Here is a 19,411-nt window from a genome sequence, read left to right as displayed (position 1 = left end):
TTGAGCATCTTTATTTAAGACCCTTATGTTAAAGTCTTTGTCTGATAGCTCTGCCGTCAGATCTTTTGACAGAGATAGTTTCTGTTGGTTTCTTTTTTCCTTTGAATGGGCTCTGCATTTCTGTTTGTGTGCCTTGTGATTTTTTTTTTGTGGTTGTTGACAGCTGAACATTTGAATGTAAAACGTGATAAATCTAGAGTCAGAATATTTCCATTCCTCAGGATTTGCTCAGGTTTTTTGATTTGTTTTGTTTTGGTTTTGGTTTTTTTGAACTTTGTAGGCTGTGTCTGCCAAGGATCAAGGATCAGCCTGAAGCATAAGCTTAAGGTCTTCTCAAGTATTTTTCCGAACCTGTGCCTTTCCCCGTGCATGCACAGGGACTTTCTAATGGCCCCCATTTGTGTGGTGTTACATGTCTTTGTCTTTAATGTACGGATCCCAAAAGAAGGAGAGAGAAAAATGAAGGCAGGAGAAAAAAGAATGAGCACTGGACTTGAATGTCTGTCACTCCCGCCAGAGGGGCGGGACTTGCAACAGTGGGGGAGATGCAACAAAAATGGCCCCCCCGTGCCTTTGTGAGCAGCTTGGTGGACAGAAGCACAAGTCTCCACTCTCTGGAGCACAGGACCGTTTCTGCCCACCAGAGCTTCTGCAATGCGTGTGCAAGCTGTTCCTGCCACCTGTGCACAGCTTACCGCCCTGGGGCGAGGGGCGGGCGAGGGATGGGCAGCTACTGCTCTTCCCAGAGCTGAAGTTGACCGGGATGAACTGCAGTTCCCCCTCCAGGCCTTCTCCTGGAAGTTGCAAGCCTTCCGCAGACCCCAGAGTGCCAAAGTGGCCACGTCAGACAGACCCTGCATCACACCGATCCTGCCAGTGTGCTTGCCGCCTGGGCGGGGAGAGATCCCAGCGCCTCCTGCACCAGCTCCCCCCCGGGCCGACGTGCCAGCCCGGGTCGTTGCCGCACACTTGATTTGTTACCCACCAGTCACATCGTGAATGTAACATGTACATGTGTCCTATATACAGACTCCTGTTCTTCGTCTGAGATATTTTTGAATGGCAACATCAACCCAAAGCACACAGAAAGCAGGACATAATAGAGGGTAGAATAAATGAAACGGAAAAAAGGTAAAGAAACCAGTGAAACAATAAGCTGCCTCTTCAGAAACATGTGCGGGTTCGTACGCGGTTCTCAGGACTCACACGTGTAAGCCGAGAGGAGACCCCAGTCACAAACGTCAAGGACGAGGCAGATCCGGCAGCCGTTGGAAGGTAATCGGGGGATGCTGCGAACCACCTAACACTAATGAGACTCCAAAACTCAACCAAGAAAGAAATGTGAACTGAAATAGTGCTATAACTCTTCGATACATTGATTCCTCATCGAAAGGCTCCTGGAAATGGAACTCCTTGCTGGGACGGTTTCCCGGGAAACTCCACCACGTAGTGGGAGGCGGTCGGTCTGCACCGCCCTCTGCTTGCTCTGCACGGGGAAGGAGGTCGGAGCTGCGTTCCTGCCCGGAGTGTCCAGGCGAGCAGCCCTCCGGCCCCTCCCTGGCTCCACACCTTTCCCCATTCCTCCCCCCGGACTGACTCTGTGGGCCACCGCAGAACCGTCAGAGGCATGCAGGAGATCAGCAGAACCCTTGGGCCAGGAGCAGTGCTCTGCATTTACACGGAGGGGGTGGCACTTCGTTGTCCGCCACGTCCTGCTGTGCATCGCCCAGGACTCCCCCCGCCCCAGACGGCCGTGGCCTGGGGGGGCGGATGGCGTTGGAGAGTCTTCCCTGGCTGCCGTGTGGCCCCCAGGGGCAGATGGAAGCTGCCCAGCCGCATCTGGCTTCCCGGGAAGGAGGCAGGGGCAGGGTTGGCCTGGTGCGGAGAGTGGCGAGGGGCAAGCTGTTTGAATGGCCCGAGGATGCTGTAACTCAAGTCAAATTAAAAAGGAAAAAAAAAGCTTCTATTGTGAATGTTATCGGAGACTTATGTGCATCAAGCAGAATTCAAGTGTGAGAAGCTCCTTTTTCTTTGTACAATGGGAGCGGACGGAGGCCCAGCAGCCCGTTATTAAGTGTGTGCGGCCCGAGAGGGTATTTTTAGCTCCTCTCCTGCGGGATGTTAAATCCCTGAGACTGAGTCTCGCCGGGAGCGAGCGAGCGCGGTGGGCGAGCCCCCTCTCTGCCTGCTCCCCTGGGAGATCTGACTGGGTGCACGCGGTCCCAGGGGACGCCTGCTCCGTGTCCCTGCGGGCACCGCACAGTCAGGATGCAGGAGACAAGGGTCGGACACAGGTGGCCCGCCCTGGCCGCTGGTTTCGGCCCCGGAATGAATATCCCGCAGAGTCACCTCTGAGTACTCAGCTCCTCTTGCCTCGGGAAGAACTGGAGCGAGGCAGGTGTTTGAAACAGCCGCGTGGCCTGGTGGTCCTTCCCAGCACCCCCCCAGCCCCCGTCACGGCACAGCTGGGGGAGGGCCTCCTGGTGCCGGGCACTGGCCAGGCCAGATGAAGTTGGGGGGGGGGGCATTTCCCAGACTGCCCCACAGCAGTGTCATCTCCGTGGCAGAGTGCAGCATGAGGACTTGAGTATAGTTCCAGCCTGAGAGGAGGGGAAAGGGACAGTGGCACAGAGCTGTGTGATGGTGCAGCACTGCAGAGAGAGAGGGACCGAGGGTCATCCTCTGTTCCCCGATAATGACATCGCGTCTCTTTGGGAATGCAGGGGCCGGGGCCCAGGGCAAAGCGGGCCTTCAGCAAGAAAGAGCCGCTCCCTGAGTTAGGGCTGGAGCCGAAGCCCTTGCTGCGTGTAGGGTTTCCTCCTCAGAATCCATTCTGGCCTGCGGGTTTCTCTCCCAAGCACTCATGCTGCCCCGCCAGAGTCGGATGGAGGGCTGGGTGAGGCACCGTGGGCGGTGGCCGTGCACGGAGGCACAGAGTGCCCTGGTGATCGATGCGGTGTTGCTGCCAGCCACCCGCGGTTGGAGCATGGGCGGAGCTTCCGTAGGAAGCTCAGTGCAGCTGCTGAGGCCTATAGTGTGTCCTTGGAGCATCTCAACCCCTCCCTCCAGGAGCCAACGGGAAGACGTATCAGTTCAGATGCTTCCAGCAACTTTCCTAACTGGGTAAATGAATTCACCAAACGTCTACAGCAAACACATTATGTAACGGTGAGAACACTTCACTGAGGTCCAGACTGACGCAAAAATGCCCACCACTGCCTCTCACGATCATCGTTTCACTGGAGGCCACGGATGGAGAAAGGAAGCCAAGAGCAAGAAGGACGGAACCGCGGCAGGTTTTCCGTAGGAGACGCCATCGCCGTCACAGGGCGAGCAGCCCGGAGCCTGGAGGACAGGGCAGGGGAGCCAATGACCAGGAGGCCGGCCAGGCCCCTGGTGTCAAGGCAGATGTCCACACTTCTGCAGGGCGGGTCTCCCCTGACGATGACCGGGCTGGGTCGGCCTTGTTCTAGAAGATCATGTTCACAACAGCAGTGAAATCTACTTAAATTTCAGAATGAAAATACATCTATGCCACACCTTTAAGTAGAAAATTAATAAAAACTTCGTTGCCAGACGTAACAGAAGACCGAGTATTTCCTGTTCCTGGAAAGGTTGGAAAGGTGCGGCAGGGTTAATTCTCCTTAATTTGTAAAGCCTACATAATTCCAACAAAAGTTGAAGAAGGATTTCTCAAGAAATTAGATACATTTATTCTGAAACTTGCATGGAAGAGAAAACATCAACCACCAACCATGGCTCCGATCACATTCAGAGACAAGATTGAGGAGGGCTTCCAAGGCCTTCGTTCGATTAACTGCTCCGGGCTCATGTGTCCAGAGCCTCCTTGCTTGGTTTTCTGTCTGTCCACAGGGCCCAGATATGTGACCTGGATGGCTACCCAGGACCTACAGTGTCTGGCAAAGGCCAGGGCGCCCAGCCTCGACCTCGCAGGGTTCTGGCTGGGGGGTGGGGCCTGCTTTATTGTTTAATCACATTGTTAACACTCAGCCACTCCTATGATGCATCCAGAGAGGCAGCGACCACGTGCCAGGCTGAGCTTCCTCTTGTCCTGCAACAGATGGGAAGTCCAGCTAGTGCCCTGCAGATGGCTCTGGACCAGCCAGCAAGCCCCTGGCCCTCTGGGCCCTGCCTGGGCGGGCAGCCAGGCCACTGGCCCTGAAGTGGGTCCACACCGGAGGGAAGAAGCTGCGCCACCCGCCCCCCACCCCCTGCCAGGGACCGTCAGTGGCTGAGATGCTGGACACGGGAGAATGGGAGGAGCCACAGCCCACAGAACCCTGGGGCCCCAGCACCAGAGGGTTCAGGCTGTCCCTGTGTCTGACTCACAGCCCCCGAGTGCTCCAGACCCTCATCTGCAAAGACCCCCTGCCCACGCCACCTCTGGAGAGCTGACTCCCTCTGCACGCCCCGCTGCACCCCAGAGAGCCTCCTAGCGTGCCCGGCCCCCCGCATGGCCAGTGCTGTGGCCTCAGCCCCCCTCTTACAGGGGACCGAGTGCTCCTTCAGAGAGAGGGCGGTCCCTCTGTCCCCGAGTGCTCGGCACACAGCCCGGTGCCGGTCACGGGGCAGGTGCCCCATAAACATCTGCTACATTCGTGGTTGGGCAGTGCCTTACGGGGCCCTGCCCTGCCGGCCTGGATGCAGAACTGTGTGGGCGGCCGGTGACACAAACAAGACCGCGGCGTCTGGGCCACCATGCCCGGTCCCTGGCTCCCAGTCTCTGTGATAGGGGGCCGGCGGGCCTGGTTGGTCTGCAAGCGTTTGTCCAGCCCTGGAGTCCCCTGTCCTGTGAGCACGTGGCCGTCCCCTCCCGTGGGCGAAATCAGACATTAGGTCCCCTCCTCGGGGCTGCACACCGAGGTTGCAGAAACACAGTGTGCGTACGTGCCAGTGTGTCCTGGTGGGAGCACCGGGGAGGGCTGGCGATCTGGGTTCGTGTCCCCGCCCCGCCCCTAACTTCCCTCTCTCCTCTGGGCCTCGGGTTCCTCTTCTGTCGAAACAGGAGAGTGGCCTGGCCCTGGCCCTGGCCCAGGTCCGACACTCGGGGACCCGAGACACGGGGGTGCTTCCCATGACAACGCTGTCACTCTGTGATTACATGTCACGATGCCCTCATTACGTTCCACCGTTCTCTGTGGGGCGTGACACTGTTTTACAACATTGTGATTCTACTCCACCATTCTCAAATTCAGTGTTGGCTCTGTCGTCCTTAAAACTCCTAAATGTATTTTTTAAATGAATTCAGTGCCGTGTCCGCTCCCCATTGCTCTGGGGAGCCGGCTTAAGGAACGGCTTAGGACACGGCTGCTTTGTCATCTCCTGTTCCGTGAGCTGACGGCTCCGCTGGGCGGTCCTGCTCCACGTGACACCAGCGGGGGCTGCCGTGGGACATCCCGAGGCCCAGGTGGCTCGCCCTGTGGCCCCCAGTTGGCACTGCCTGTCACTGGCGGCTGCTCATCTGCGGCTGCTGTGGACCAGAGCGCCTTGGTTGTCCTTCTCGTGGCTTCTCCCTGGGGCTGGGGCTCTGGCTGGTCTCCAAGAGGCAGGAAGTAGAAACCGCGGGTTCCCTGAGGCTTGTCCTTGGACTTGCCAGAGCGGCGCAGGGTCCCAGGGTTGCAGAAACAAGCCCCGCCCCCATCGCTGGGGAGTGGCCTGTGTGCGGGAACAGAGGAACTGTCAGGGAAGGGGACGCATCTTCGGAGACCGGCGACTGCAAATCCTGAAAACACCAAACTCAGGCGTCTGCCAGAAATGACGTCATGCGTCGGTGCCCAGCAGCGGCAAACTGCCGTTGGTCTGCTGGAGCCGGGGGGCGGGGTCTGTCCTCTGTCGGCTGCACACTGGGGCTCGGGCCACGCCAGTGCCTCTCCCCCGGCCTCCACGTGCGCGTCTGTAAGATGGGAGCATCGGTCTTGACGCTGGAGCCCTCCGTCCCTCAGGAGCGCTGCCCCTCTGTGCCCCCAGGTACTCCTTCCAGGACGAGGAGGACATGTTCATGGTGGCGGACCTGCTGCTGGGCGGGGACCTGCGCTACCACCTGCAGCAGAGCGTGCGCTTCACGGAGGGCGCCGTGAGGCTCTACGTCTGCGAGCTGGCCCTGGCGCTGGACTACCTGCAGCGGCGCCACATCATCCACAGGTCAGCGGGCGGCCGGGCCGGGCGGGGGCGGGGGTGCGCCGGGAGTGGTCCGGGCGGCGGGGAGCGTGCTCAGGGACGTTCCCCCGGAGCCACGGGGCAGCTTGGTCCTTGCTGGGCAGCCTTCGCACACAGCCCCCCGGCTGGCGTCCTATCTTGGGGGCGGACCCTCCGAGGGTGCCTGGGCCCCGCTCTCTCGCCATTCCCGCCCCTCAGAGACCTGGCTGGTGGCTGGCCTCTGCTTCCCCGTTCCAGTGTCTTGGGGAGGCTAGAGTGGCCTGTCCCTCCGGCGTCAGGTTAGAACAGCCCCCCCGCCCCGTGCTGTGAGGTGGCGGTGCAGGGGGTTCCACCCTGTCCCTCCCCGGACCGGGGAACTGATGGTGCGCATTGTGGAGGGTGTCTTCCTCTTGGGAAGCCTCCGTGCTGGCCGGGGCCCTGGCAGTGAGCCCAGTCTCTGCAGCCTCCTCCTCGGGGCGGGGGCCTGGCTTCTACCCTCCATGTGCCACGCGGCCAGGTCCACCCCGTGAGCACGGCGGGTCTGACTCGGGCAGAGGTCCGCTGGGGGCTGCAGGATGCCCGGCCCGTTCCTGCAGGCCCCTCCCTGGCCTCACGGGAGGACGGGGATGAGCAGCTCCCACCAGCTCACCACGCTGCGTCTGGCCAACCATCTGACTCACACAGCTGAAAGTATTCCTGTTTAAAGAACAACTGTAACGTGGGCACCCTGAATTTACGATGTTAAAAGCCTCGCCCTGTTAGCGTAGCCTGGCTTGGGTTCCTCCAGGTGCGCGTGGCTGGAAGGTGCCTGCGGCCTCTCCTTCACGGCACGTCTCGGTGGCCCCTGGCCGCCCCTCCTCGTCCTCCCTCGTTTCCACGGACCCCGCGCTCTGCAGTCTGTGTGGCCCTAGCCGGCCGTGCCAGCGTCCCACCGTCCGAACGCGGCCCATCGGCTTCCTCACTCGTCTCCCTGTCTCCGCCATTCAGGGGACTGCCGCAGCCTGCTGGCTCTCGGGAGACCCGAGTCCTTTCCTTTTCATTTCAGGGGGCGGGTGGGCTTCGCCCCACATGCTTGCCCCTCCGGTGGCTGCTGGATCACGATCTCCAGTTGGAATTTCAGCCTCAGAGGCACTTGTGCTGGTCCCTGTGAGCCGGGCCGCAGTGGCCAGGCTGGGGCCTCGCGCTGTAGTTCCGCCCATTTCACAGGTGGAGACGTGGAGGTTCAGAGAGGCTGTGAGTTGTCAAGGCCACGGGCTCAGCCCGGGTTGGAAGCAGGGCCTGCCACCGGGTGCTGACTCAGAGTTCAGGGTCACGGGGCTGTGTCTCCCACGGGTCCTGGGCAGACTTCGCCTGTTAAAGACGGACTCCGACCTCCGTGCCGGCCCTGGTCCTGGGCTCTGTTACAAGGCTCCGAGTTAGAAGGTATGATGGTCAGGGGCTTTTGGCCAAGACGGAGTTCAAGTTCAGGGCCGTGGACAAGCACAGCTGCTCTACCCAGCCGGAGAACTAGACGTGGAGAAGTGCACTCGGCCGGGCTCCCGTGGGGCCTGGGCCTTCGTCTCCTTGATTAATGGACGGGCTCGCTGACCGTGGCGTGTGTCGTGTTCCCCGCGGGGGCTCTGCTGCGTGAGCGATGTCCCCGTCAAAGGTGGACTCCACTATTTAGTGCAGACAAGTTCAGTGTTCGCTGCTAATGAAGTAACCTTCCTCACTAAGGAGGGGAGGGCCTCCCGGCGCCCTCGGAGGGAGCGATTGGTTTCACGGTGTGCACCCTTCTCTCTGCCCCGCACCCCGCCCCCCGCCCCCCATGCAGCCAGGGGAGCCCTCACTGTATGTGCTCGGACCTATGGGTGGTGCGTGCCCCGACTCAGCCGCCGGCTGCAGAGGCGTCTGTAAAACAAAACCGAACCACGTCCCTTGACTTCTTCCAAAGGGTCCCCCAACTCCTGCTCCTTGCCCACGGGACGACATCTGGAGGCCACGGCCCCGTCCTTCGTGACGTGACCCTAATTCTCATTCTGCCCCCTCGTCCCGTTAGGCTGCTAGGGTGCGGTGACTTGTCATCATTGTCCCGATGAGTTCAGAGTGACAGAAGGCCGGATGGAGCCAGTTTCAGAGGAAAAGGATTCTGTGTTTTTAAGATGTGGACGTTCGGCATACCTGATGTCTCGGAGGCGCACCCTCGGAGAAACACAGAGAGGCGGAGATCTCGCTGCCTGGGTCTCCGAGAACGCGGTTTGGCGAGCAGGCTCTCCCCGGCCCAGCAGCACGCCCGCCACCAGCCCCACACGGCCGTGGGCCCAGCTGGCCCGCAAATGTGCTACCCACTTCCTTTCTACCGGATTCTTCTATCAGCCCCAGTAAAAGCCCCTGACCGGCTCTGCTTGAGTCCCATGGCTGTCCCTGAAGGGATCCCTGCAGACAGAAGGGTGGAATGTTCTAGTTTCGCCAGCTTGAACTATGTGCCCATCTCTCTGAGCCCCGTGCACAGCCCCTTTGGGACCATGCTGAGGGGGAGGGGTTCCCCAAAAGAACCAGGAGAGAGAAGGCAGGAGGCCCTGCTAAGCAGAAAAATGGGCTACTGGTCTACACCCACCCAGAGACGTGAGGCCCCCACGCATGCACAGGGCTGGCTTAGCCTGCGTGCACCTCTTCCACCAGCTCTCCCGGGAAGAAAGCACTGCCTCCTCCAGGGAGCCTGCCCAGATTCTCCTGAACCATGGAGGTGTTCCCTCGTCCGTGTTTCCACTGACTCTTGCATACTTGTGTCACAGGAGTGACATAGTTCACACCTGTCTTCTCCGCCAGGTGGGGGTTCATTCGTTTGAGCTCGTTCACGTACCTGGCTGCCTCCAGGGTCTAACACAGCGACCCGCACACAGTAGGGTCTACAGACATCGAGACAGAGTGAAGGAATCAAGCACAAAGCACCTGTAAGGTTTCTCTGGACTGAACCCAGACAGACCCGATCTCTGGCCCTGTTTTAACCCCCAGCACGTCCTCCCACCCGTCTGTCCGTCGGCATTCGAGAGTGCGTGCCCCTCCCCGGCTGGTGGCGGAGATGGCGCAGGGGTGTGCGACCTCTGGGCGTCTCTGGGCCACACTGGAAGAGGAAGGGTTGTCTTGGGCCCCACATTACATGCACTGACACGTAGTCACAAAGGGATCTCATCGTGTTTTAAGTAAATTCATTCCCAGCCGTCCTGGACTGCGTGCGGCCCGCTGGCCACGGGTTGGGCGCCCTGGTGCCTGGGAGGTGCCAAAGCGACGGACGTGCCGGGAAAGGACACCAGCCCCACCACGGGGCCGGGGGCAGGACTGGCCCAGTCACCTGGCCCCGGTGGCAGCTCATGTGGCATCTGATGTACCTGATCTCTTGGTGGCCTCTTGGTAGGGTTTGCATGGAGCAGAAGGGCCCAGCATTTCGCAGGTCTGGGCTTGGGTCCAGATCCTGACCTTGTCTTTGCTGAAGTCAGTGCTGAATTCCCGCACTACTCGGTTTGGAAGGCAAATTCCAAGTCCCCGGTGTTAGCGGCCGTGGTGCACCGAGCGTGTGACACGGTTCCGTCGGGTGCGTTCCGTGCACATGGGCCATGCCGTCCAGCCCTCACACCCGCTGGGCTGCTGGGCCGCACCAGCCACTGCCTCCCGTTTCCCAGCCGTGAGCATAGACGCCCCCCTAGTGGGGGGGGGGGGGTAGCTCATGGGGGACGGCGGGGCTGCAAGGGGAGCGGTGCCATGAGATGGGACCCGCGCCTGTGGGTTCAGCAAAGAGGCCGTGCTTCCCCTCACTCCGTGTTCAGACTGTGACTGCGGAGACAGGGAGAAGAGAGGTCTACTCCCCTGCAAAGACTCACACTTCTCCCTGGAGCTTAGCTGAATGAGAACTGGATCGCCGAGGGTTTCTTTAAGGCCCGGAAGAGGCCTTTGTCAGCAGCAGCCGGGGAGAGACCATCCCCGCCGTGACTCAGAGCTGCTGCTGCGCTGGGGGCGCCGGCCGCATCTCTCCATCTCTGACCACGGGCCGGGGTGGGGCGCGCGGACCCCCTGGCTCTGCAGACAGGCCCACGGGCTCAGCGGCAGGTCCAGCACAAGAGCACGAGGAGGGGAGCCAGCAGACGGCTGACCCTGGGAAGGGGGACGAGCACCAGCAGTCAGTCAGAAGGGCTGACGGAGGAGGAAGGAGGGCGGAGGCCTGGGGACCAGGGCGGGAGAACAGGGCGTGTGGGGGCAGAGGGTCAGGGCGTGGGTTCTGGTGGATCAGGTGAGTGAACAAGGCAGGTGCAGCGACTCCCTGACGCTGCCGCAGCCCTGGGCCCCGGGTCCTGTCGCGCCCGCCCAGCCGGGCTGCGTTCCTCCGGACGCGGTTAATTTACTGGAAACACGGCGGTGCCCCGCGTGCTGGCTGCAGGAGGCTTGGCGCTGCCGGCTGGCCGGCCGGGACCCGCGGGATCCGGCTCCCTGCGTGGTGTTCCGCCTTGGAGACGTCGTCATTACGAGTCTAGGCTGGCGTCCCCCGAGGAAATGGTCACTAACCTAATGCTTCCGTGCCAGACCGAAAAACCCAGAACGTTTAAGAGGGGGGAGATGACAGGTCAGCTCTCATTTTTTCTGGGTCAGGAGACGACTTAGCAAGGTTCCGCGTCACCCGCCCGCTGACCGTCTTCCCGGGTCTCGGAAGTCCCCCTGCCGAGTGCTCTGTCTCCCCTGCGGCTCCTCCCGCACGGCGTCCGGTGTTTTACCGGCGCACGGTGTCCTCCCTGCACTTGATGATGGTAGTGACCGTTCTTCCCCAGTTCCCTCTTCCCTGCGTTCGTTCGTTCGTGTCTGCCGAGGTCCTTTTACCTGTTGATTTCATCTCGTTTTGGAGGTTTTTCTCGAATGATTGCTGGTCACGGACAAGTATTGAAGAAGGAGACAGTGAAACGCTGATTGGTTGGTTTGGGGGTGGGGGTGGGGGAGGGAGGGCTCCGTGGTGGAGGGTCAGACGGCAAGAGCTGGGAGGTTGACACCCTCATGGGATGTGGGACGGTCCGGCAGCAGCTGGCCACGTCGGCGTCTGCAGGTCGGCCCTCTGGGGCCTTCACGGTCTCGTGCACGGCATTGACCTTGGCTTGACTGTGGAAGATGGGGCTGCGTGGCCGGAGAAGGGAGTAGAGACCAGGGACCACACCTGTGAATCAGACCTTCGCTTATTCCCCTCCCCTTTTAGCCCCGCACCCACCCCCACCCTGTTCTGTGCCCGGCCCCACAGTGGGGGGCTGGGAGTGGGTCTGTCCGGTGCCTCTCTCCAGTCCCCGGCGGGGGTCCCCGCTCCTTCTGCAGCTGAAAACGCTGGGGGCCCCGTGGGGGGGCCGGGCCTCCCGCGCCTGGTCTAGTTCGTTCCTTGTGATGACAGCGTTCGTCCTTTGGCCTGAAGTGGCCGGTCTGTTTGTCCCAGGGGCTTTAAGCTGTTTTGCCCCCTTGTCCCGCTAGGGGACTCATTCAGTCACCCAATAAGCACTCGTCGGCCACTGAACCCTGTGCCAGGCGCCTCTGCAGCGCTGAGCCACGTCCGGGAAACCCGGGCGTCCTGTCTGCCGTCGGGGACGCGTGTTCTGGTGTGTTCTCCGGGCCGCACAGGGAGAAGAGGGGCTGTCTGGGGCCACAGGTTAAACACCTTGTGACACATGATCACAAAAGAACTCGTGATGTTTTAAGTAAACATACTGTTCTGCGTTGGGCCACAGGCCGGACCCCCCTGTTCCAGTGCGTTCTGGTTTTACAGATGCGTCTGGTCAGTCCCCGGGTTCACTGGGAGCTTTCCAGCCGTCTTCCACAGATGATGTAAAGGCTGGACCCGCCCCCAGTGGGGACCCCCCCTCACCAGGATCCCAACGCTGCTCTCAGACTGGCTCCAGGCCCTGTCATGGCGGAATCCTCCCTCCCTCCCTCCCTCCCACACTGTCCCCAGGCCCCTCCCTCTTGCTCCAGCACGAGGCTCTGCCAGCGCTCACACTGGTCCTCACAGCGCTCCCGGGCCAGGAAAGCAAGGCTCAGGTCCCCAAGTGGGCAGGTGATGACCGCTAGGTTCCAGTGAGGGCGCTGACCTCACCGCTGCCCGGCTCCCAACCCCCACACACCCCCCCTCACTGAAGTACGCCCGTGTTGCTAGGGGTGGGGGAGACCCCAAGCCCGCTTCTCTCCCTCTCTTCTCCCTCTCGGCCTCCGCCCTCCGTCTCTCCATCTCCCTCCTCGCTCCCCCTCCCCGTCAGCCCTCTGTCAGACCCCAGCCGAGAGGGAGTCACTCAGAGAGCACTGACCCGGCCAGGGGACTGTCCCAAGTGGGGCCATCAGTCAGCCTCAGGCCGATGAACGGAGGCTGCAGGACGCAGGCCCCACAGGAGAGTCGGCCTCCTTCCCAGTCGCTGGTCGGAGTCTGCAGCCGCCCCACCCTGGGCCTGCATCCCCCACCCCTCCACCCCCCCACCCCCCACCCCTGCCCGCCCTGACAGGTGAGGGCAGGGAGGCCCAGGGAGGGCATGAGAGCCAGGGCTTGTCCGTTTCAGACACAGCCGAGGTCCCTTCTGGCTGACCGTCTGGGATTCTCCTGCACGGCGGCAGCGTGCCCCGTCATTGGATGCACTATGGAGACGGGGCCCTAAAAATAGCAACTCTTAAAATATGCATCGTACCGCGCCAGGTAGGCTGCGCTTTCTAACCAGGGCCCCACGTTCCTCGGGAAGTCAGGCTGGTGCCCCCTTCCTGCGTTCCAGCCCCGGGGCCCTGCCAGCAGCCCTGGGGGGCGGGGGAGGGCGGGCGTGTGCCTGCTCGTTCCCGTGGCCAGCCCAGAGCGCCCGGGAGTCTGCTTGCATCAGGTCTGCACGGGATCAGAGCCCCTGGCGTCTCTCCTGCGCCCGCACCCAAGCTGTCCGTCAGGAGGTGCCGCGCCCCACCCCCCCAGCACCAGTCAGACCCAGCGGAGCCGGGGGCGTGGCAGCTGTGACAAAATCCTGCTAAGTGCTTCCCAGGGGAATCGGAGCCCCTGGGGCCTGTGTTTTAATGAGGCGAGGCCTCCGTGCCAGAGCCTGAGAGTCCCTGGCAGACCCTCCCCCGCATGTGGTGCCCCAGTGGGAGGCAGTGCAGACCCCCGGCTTGCCCCACCGGCAGAGCAGGGCCCTGAGACCCCAGGAGACATTGGCATCCCACCAGGGTCTGCCGAAAATGCTGGTTCCCAGGCCTCGGCCACAGAGTCTGAGGCTGTAACCAGTCCAGGGTGGGGCCTGGGACGCTGGGTGGGGCCGGTGCCGAGAGACAGGTGGGAGGAGTCTACGGAGGCAGCCGTCCTGGGGGCGGGCCTCCCCACCACCCCACGCTCCAGAGGACTGCGGTCCGCCTGGCCGGTTGCTGCACACCATGTCCTGGCGACATGGCCCCTCTATCCTGGGCTTTGCCTCCTAATCGGGAAGGACCAATCAGCAAGTCAACGGGCAGGTGGGGAGAAGGGTATGGAGAGGAGAAATAAAGGAGGGCGGGCGGCAGGTGGTCAGCAGCAGGGAGGGAGTCCCAGGGAGAGTGGGAGGGGCCTCCCAGGCCAGGGGCAGCAAAGCGGAGGCCGCGCGTGGGGCCGCGCTCGTGCTGGAGACCAGTGTGAGCACGTGGAGTGAGGGGAGGGCACAGGCGGCGGCGGCGGCGGCGGCCTCGGCCAGCCACACGGAGCTGGGCGGGCCTGTGGGGGGTCTGCGTGACCCCCTCCCTGCGTCCGGGGCCGTGTGCCGTTGGGCTCATCCGCCCGTGAAGGAATTAAGGGAGCCCAGGGCGTCCCGAACGTGTCTGTGAATCCTAAAGGTTTCCAGAGCTGCGTGAGACACACGTAGGAGTCATCAGCGGAGTGCGATTGCCGTAGTAACCAAGTCTCGTCCCAGGCCCCCTGGAGGGGCACAGCTTTGGAACAAAATTAATCCACACGGCGGAGCGGATGTTTGTTCTCTGCGAGATTAACGACAGACCCGCAGCCCCAAGCACGGCCTCACTGGCCGCACCTCCCGTCCCCAGGAAGAAAGTGAGAAAAAAAAGATGTGAGTTGCCGCTGGGGGTTTCAGGCTGGATGCAGGCAGGGCGCCCTCACTCACTGGGCCGTGCGTCTGTTTAAAAACGGCTTCCTCCTCGCCGCTCAGTCGAGTCACGCGTCTCTGACCCGTGGCAGAGCCTGGCCCCCCCAGGACTGGCTCTGTGACCTCAGGAACGTTTACCTGAGCTCAGCCTCGGCCTCCCCATCAGTGGAACAGGGATAATCCTGCCTGCCTGTGTGAGCCCGCTGGGGTCACCACAGCAACACACCCCAGGCGGCCGGGGGCATCCAGAACAGACCCTGGTTTCCTCACAGCCCTGGAGGCTGGAGGTCCAAGGTCAAGGTGCCAACAGGGTTGCCTCCTCCAGAGGCCTCTGTCCTTGGAGTGCGAACGGCTACCTTCCCTCCATGTCCTCAGGCGTCGTCCGTCTGTGTGTGTCTGGGTCCTAATGTCCTCCTCTTACATGGACACCAGGTTGGGTCAGGACCCACCGCAGTGACCTCGTTTTACCTCCTTCGCCCCTTTCAAGGTCCGATCCCCAAACACAGGCACACTCTGAGGTCCTGGGGGTTGGGGGTTCCACATACGGATTTGTGAGGGGCACAATGTAGACTGAATAGCGCCCCCCACCAAAGACGCCACATCCTCATCCCTCCCCAAGTCCGTGACTGTGCTACCTTGCTGTGTGATCAAGTTAGGGGTCGTGAGGTGGGAAATGATCCCGGGACCCCTAGGGTGGTCCGGCCCAACCACAGGTATCCTTACGAGACAGAGGCCCGAGGGTCAGAGCCAGGGGGTAGAGGGCGTGACAGCAGAAGCGAGGGGTTGGGGCGATGCAAGTGGGGGGCCGCAAGCCAAGGCGTGCAGGCGCCTCTGGAAGCGGACCAGCCGGGAGACGGACTCTCCCCTGGAGTCCTGGCCGGAGCGCAGGCTTGCGGGCTCATTTCGGAGGTCCGGCCTCCGGAACTGTAAGCGAACTAATCTGCGTTGCTTTAGGTCGCTGGGTCTGCAGCCACGCCTGGTGGCGACCACAGGGAGCCAGCTCAGGTCCCCAGAGGATGAGGGAGGCGGCACCTGCCGGGTGCCCGGAGCGGTCGGGCGAGCAAGTGGACGAGGCCGGGCTGAGCCACCATCGGGCCGGGGCACAGGGAGGCAGGGTGGGCGCGGGGGCCGGAGGGGGAGGCACTTCGGGCCGCACACTGGGTGGCCTGAAACAGCCCGTTTATCCTCTTACAGTTCGGGAGTCAGAAATGAGACGATGTTGGCGTGTTGGGCTCCTCCCGGGGCTCTGAGCGGGAAGCCACCCCCGCCTCTCTCCTGTCTCCAGGTGGCTCCGCGGCGTTCCTGGGCGCGTGGGTGCGTCACTCGGGTCTGTGTCCGTCCTCACGCTGCCCTCTTCTCCGTGGGGACCACGGGCTCTCCCCTCTCCATAGAAGGACTCAGCCATGGCATTCAGGGCCCACCCCTGTCCAGCACGACCTCACCCTCGCTGAGTTGTCACCTCTGCAAAGCTGCTGTTGGCAGACGCATCCCATGCCCGGGCACCGGGCAGAAGCCCTACGACCCGCCCCAGTGGTCCCAGAGGGGCTGCCCCCGAGCTGTGTCCTAAACCTGCATCAGGGACTTACAGGGGGAGGGCCCCTGCTGAGAGATGGGGCCAGGGACAGCTGGGGTGCCGGAGAACCCGAGGGGGTGGGGGCCAGGCTGACCAGCCAGTCGGGAAAAGCCCCAGGAAGTCTGGACGCTGGCCCGTGGCCAGCGCTTTCTAAAGGCTGGTCCAGGGGTGGGCCTGGGGTGGCGGCACCTCATCCCAGATGTGTACCCTGATGACTCTGCCGGGCCGAGAGGTCCCCCCCTCCCTCTGGCTGTGCAAGTTCCACGCTCGCGCTTGGGACTTTCCCCGTCGATGCCCTCCGTGGCCAGATCGACAGGCCGACCACCACGTAGCGGTGCTCCCTGTTCACGGCTGAGGTTCTGTGGGCCCGAGGAAGCCCAGGGTCCGGCCGCCAGCACCCGGCGACCCCCAACGGGGTTCACGTGAGAGGAGATGGGGCCAGATTTGGGCTTTGCAGAGCCAGGTGGGCCGTGTTCAAGAACAAAGGCGACCTTGTGTGAGGGCGCTGCCATCGTAAACGTGTCCTGAGACACAGATAACGTCCTCTCACTCATCAGATCGGATCCTGATGACGGGCAGGCTCCTCGAGTCGCTGCTGCCTGGCTGAGACCCCAGGAAGTCCAAGCCCCCGTCTTTCTTCAGCTTTCTCCCCGCCAGAGAGCGCCGACCTGGAGGTCAGGCGCCGCCAGCGTGGGTCTGGCCTGCTAACGTGCGACCTGTGACCCTCTGTGAGTCGCTCTGTCTTCATCAATAAAACACGGGAGCAGTGACGCCTGCCTCTGAGAGTCGAGCCAGGATCGAGTACGGCGACAGAGTGTTGCCGCGGCACCTGACACGGGGCCGCCACACGACAGGTTCAAGTCACAGGGACGTGGCCTGCTCAGAAGTGAGCCCGGCACTCAGTGAAGGTCAGCTGCTGACACCCGGGCGTGGTCCCTGCCCCCCTCTGGAAGCGGGAGAGGGAGGACAGGAGCCCCATTTAGTGAGTAGCCGTGAGGTGTGGTTTCCTACCTGTGGCCCGGTTTCTGGAACGGTCCACGTCAGCAGGGTCAGAGATCCCCAAACACGAGAGAACCAAGTTCACTGGCTCTCTGTCCCGCATCAGCTCACTGGCGGACGGGTGCGGGGCCCCATCCACGCTGCCTCAGACGGGGGTCAGCGGCCAAGGTCAGTCCCACCTGTCCACCCCAGCGAACGCCTCCCTCCGGCTGCCCCCCACCCCGGCCTGTGCCCCAGCGCTGTGCTGTCGGCCCAGGTGCCGCGGTGGAGTGTCCAGCCTCCCTCGGAGACACACGTGCCTCCCGCAGGCCCGGCACCCTGCCGGTGGTCCTCACACGTCCTCACCGAGTTCAGACTCAGTCGCTGGACTTCAGCCGGAGCAGATGACAGTCCCTAGACCCCCCGCCTACGTCCGGCAGCCCGCAGCTGGCTTCGGAGCCAGAGGAGGCCACCTCTCCAAACGTGTGTCCCTTCAGCCTCCAGGCCCCGGCCGCCACCCCCCACCCGGGGCCTCCTCCTCCTCCTCCTCAGAACCCCCGCTCCTAAACCCTGGCCCCAGGGCCCGCCCCGCTCGCCCTAACCACCATTCTCTGGGGGGCCACAGGAGCGGCAGAAGCTTCTGGATCAGAGGGCTGGCCTCATCACTGACTTCGTGTTAGAACGCGATAAAGCTGAGTTCCCATGAGGGGGAGGATGAGGGTGGAGGTGCTCTGACGAGGAGCAAAATAAAAATGACAAAAACAAACCAACCCTCACCCTGACAGGCAGCGTACATACTATTATCCAACTTACAGCTGAGGAAACTGAGGCTGCGTGGAGCAGTGGGCGGAGCCACAGGGCGGGCGAGGGGCAGACCCGGGGCCGGCCCCCGGCCACACCGCACCTGCCTGCCCCGTCTTCCCCGCTCCCTCCACGCACGTCCCAGCAGGGTCCTTTCTCGGGTGGGGAAGCACCCGCAGGTCCGCATCACGCAGACACACCTTTCTGTCTGCCAAGTTCCTCGTCCTCCCTGCTGCCCGGGGCGGCCAGCACGGGTCACTCAGAAACCCCTGCGAGGGGCACATGCAGAAATGTCCCCGGGGGCTTCCTTGGTGTCCAGACCAGGGCCGTTTCTGTGCCATTTTTGAAAGTCGCTGAGCTGACGTGTCGAGCTTTGTTTTATTTGGGGGCTGGGGAGTCGTCAGGAGCAGGAACCGGGTTTTACAGCAGCCTCGGATGCGCCCTGTCCGTCTGAGTGTCACTGCGCCCGGCTCAGGAGTGAGGGACGGCCCTGTCCTCGGAGAGCACCGTGGCAGCCTCTCCCTCCCGCGCCCCGCTTCGAGCCCGCGTGGGGCGGGACGGCACGCTGGAGCAGAGATACGATCGGTGTGGAAAATGGGACTGCAGGAAATGGCCCTGGACCCAGCCAGCCTGAAGGCCCTGATAACACGCTTCACCGTGAAATGGAGTTCTTTTTAAATCCCAGGGGCCGGGCTGTGTCTCCCCCAGATGGCTGTGCGGGACTCCGCTGGTGCGGCGCCCGTGAAAGAGATCTAATTCGCTCTGCTGCAAGCTCCAGAATCTGCCCCTGAGCCACATCCCGCCCCCAGCTCCTTGTAATGAGCAAAGAGAGTAACCCCCGTCACTTGTCACTTATTTCGGCACTTCTCACGGCCCCCGGGGAGCTGTCCTGAGCTTTGCCTGTAAGAGTAGCACCGCGTGCATCATTGCACGTGCCCAGCAGCAGTCAGAGGGGGCTACTGTGTCCGTTTGCCGAGATCAGACGGTGTATCAGTTTTCTGCGGTTGCAAAACAAATAACCACTAGCTTAGCAGCGTAAAACAACTGACATGCATTTTCTCCTAGTTTTCCTGGGTCAGGAGTCTGCATACAGCTTAGCTGGCCCCTCGGCCCAGGGTGTCACAGCCCTGCAACCCCCGGGGCCGAGTTTCTGTCCGGACCTGTCTGGACTGCCCCCAAGCTCTCACGGTTGCTGGCAGGAGTCAGTCCCCGTGGCACCCGCGGTTCTGCCGTGTGGCCTGTTCACGTGCGACAGCTGACGTTTTTTTTTTTTTTTTTTTTTTAATTTTATTTATTTATTTTTTAGAGAGGGAAGGGAGGGAGAAAGAGAGAGAGAAACATCGATGTGCGGTTGCTGGGGGTCATGGCCTGCGACCCAGGCATGTGCCCTGACTGGGAATCGAACCTGTGACACTTTGCAGCCTGCTGCTGACGTCTTCGGAGCCAGCAAGGGAGGCTGCCTGGCCCCCCGTCTGCTGGAACCGAGCCTTCGACAGAGTGGCCGTGGGATGGGGACGGCACTCGTCCACTGTGTCCCGCTCCCTGGGCTGGAAGCACGCCGCAGGTCAGACCGTGCACCCCCTCGGCCTTCTGTGGCTCCTCCTGCAGGCTGGGGACTTGCTCCCCGGGTGGCGCAGGCCCGGGCCTCGGGAGCCGAGGGGCTGCGTGCGGAGCTGCGTGCCGCCAGCTGTGTGCCCGGACCTGCCTGGGGGAGGCCTCTGAGAGGTGTTCACGGAGGAAAGGAAGAGGTGGGAGTGAGGGAGGGAGGACGGACCGGCAGAGAACCCCAAGGTGGGGCATTTGCATCATC

The 19,411-nt window shown here is 62.3% G+C and overlaps 1 protein-coding gene across 2 annotated transcripts in view; it reads left to right on the top strand.

Annotated features, from left to right (window-relative positions):
* Positions 1-19,411, top strand: part of STK32B (serine/threonine kinase 32B) — a 132,706-nt gene that overhangs the window by 91,740 nt on the left and 21,555 nt on the right. For both annotated transcript variants that reach the window (XM_036018702.1, XM_028507371.2), the window contains one exon: positions 5,989-6,162. In XM_036018702.1, the coding sequence (XP_035874595.1) occupies positions 5,989-6,162 (174 nt within the window). The remainder of the gene's footprint in view (positions 1-5,988; positions 6,163-19,411) is intronic.

Source organism: Phyllostomus discolor, chromosome 1, assembly GCF_004126475.2.
Source record: "Phyllostomus discolor isolate MPI-MPIP mPhyDis1 chromosome 1, mPhyDis1.pri.v3, whole genome shotgun sequence".
Taxonomy (NCBI): domain Eukaryota; kingdom Metazoa; phylum Chordata; class Mammalia; order Chiroptera; family Phyllostomidae; genus Phyllostomus; species Phyllostomus discolor.
This window is presented reverse-complemented; position numbering and strand designations above follow the sequence as displayed.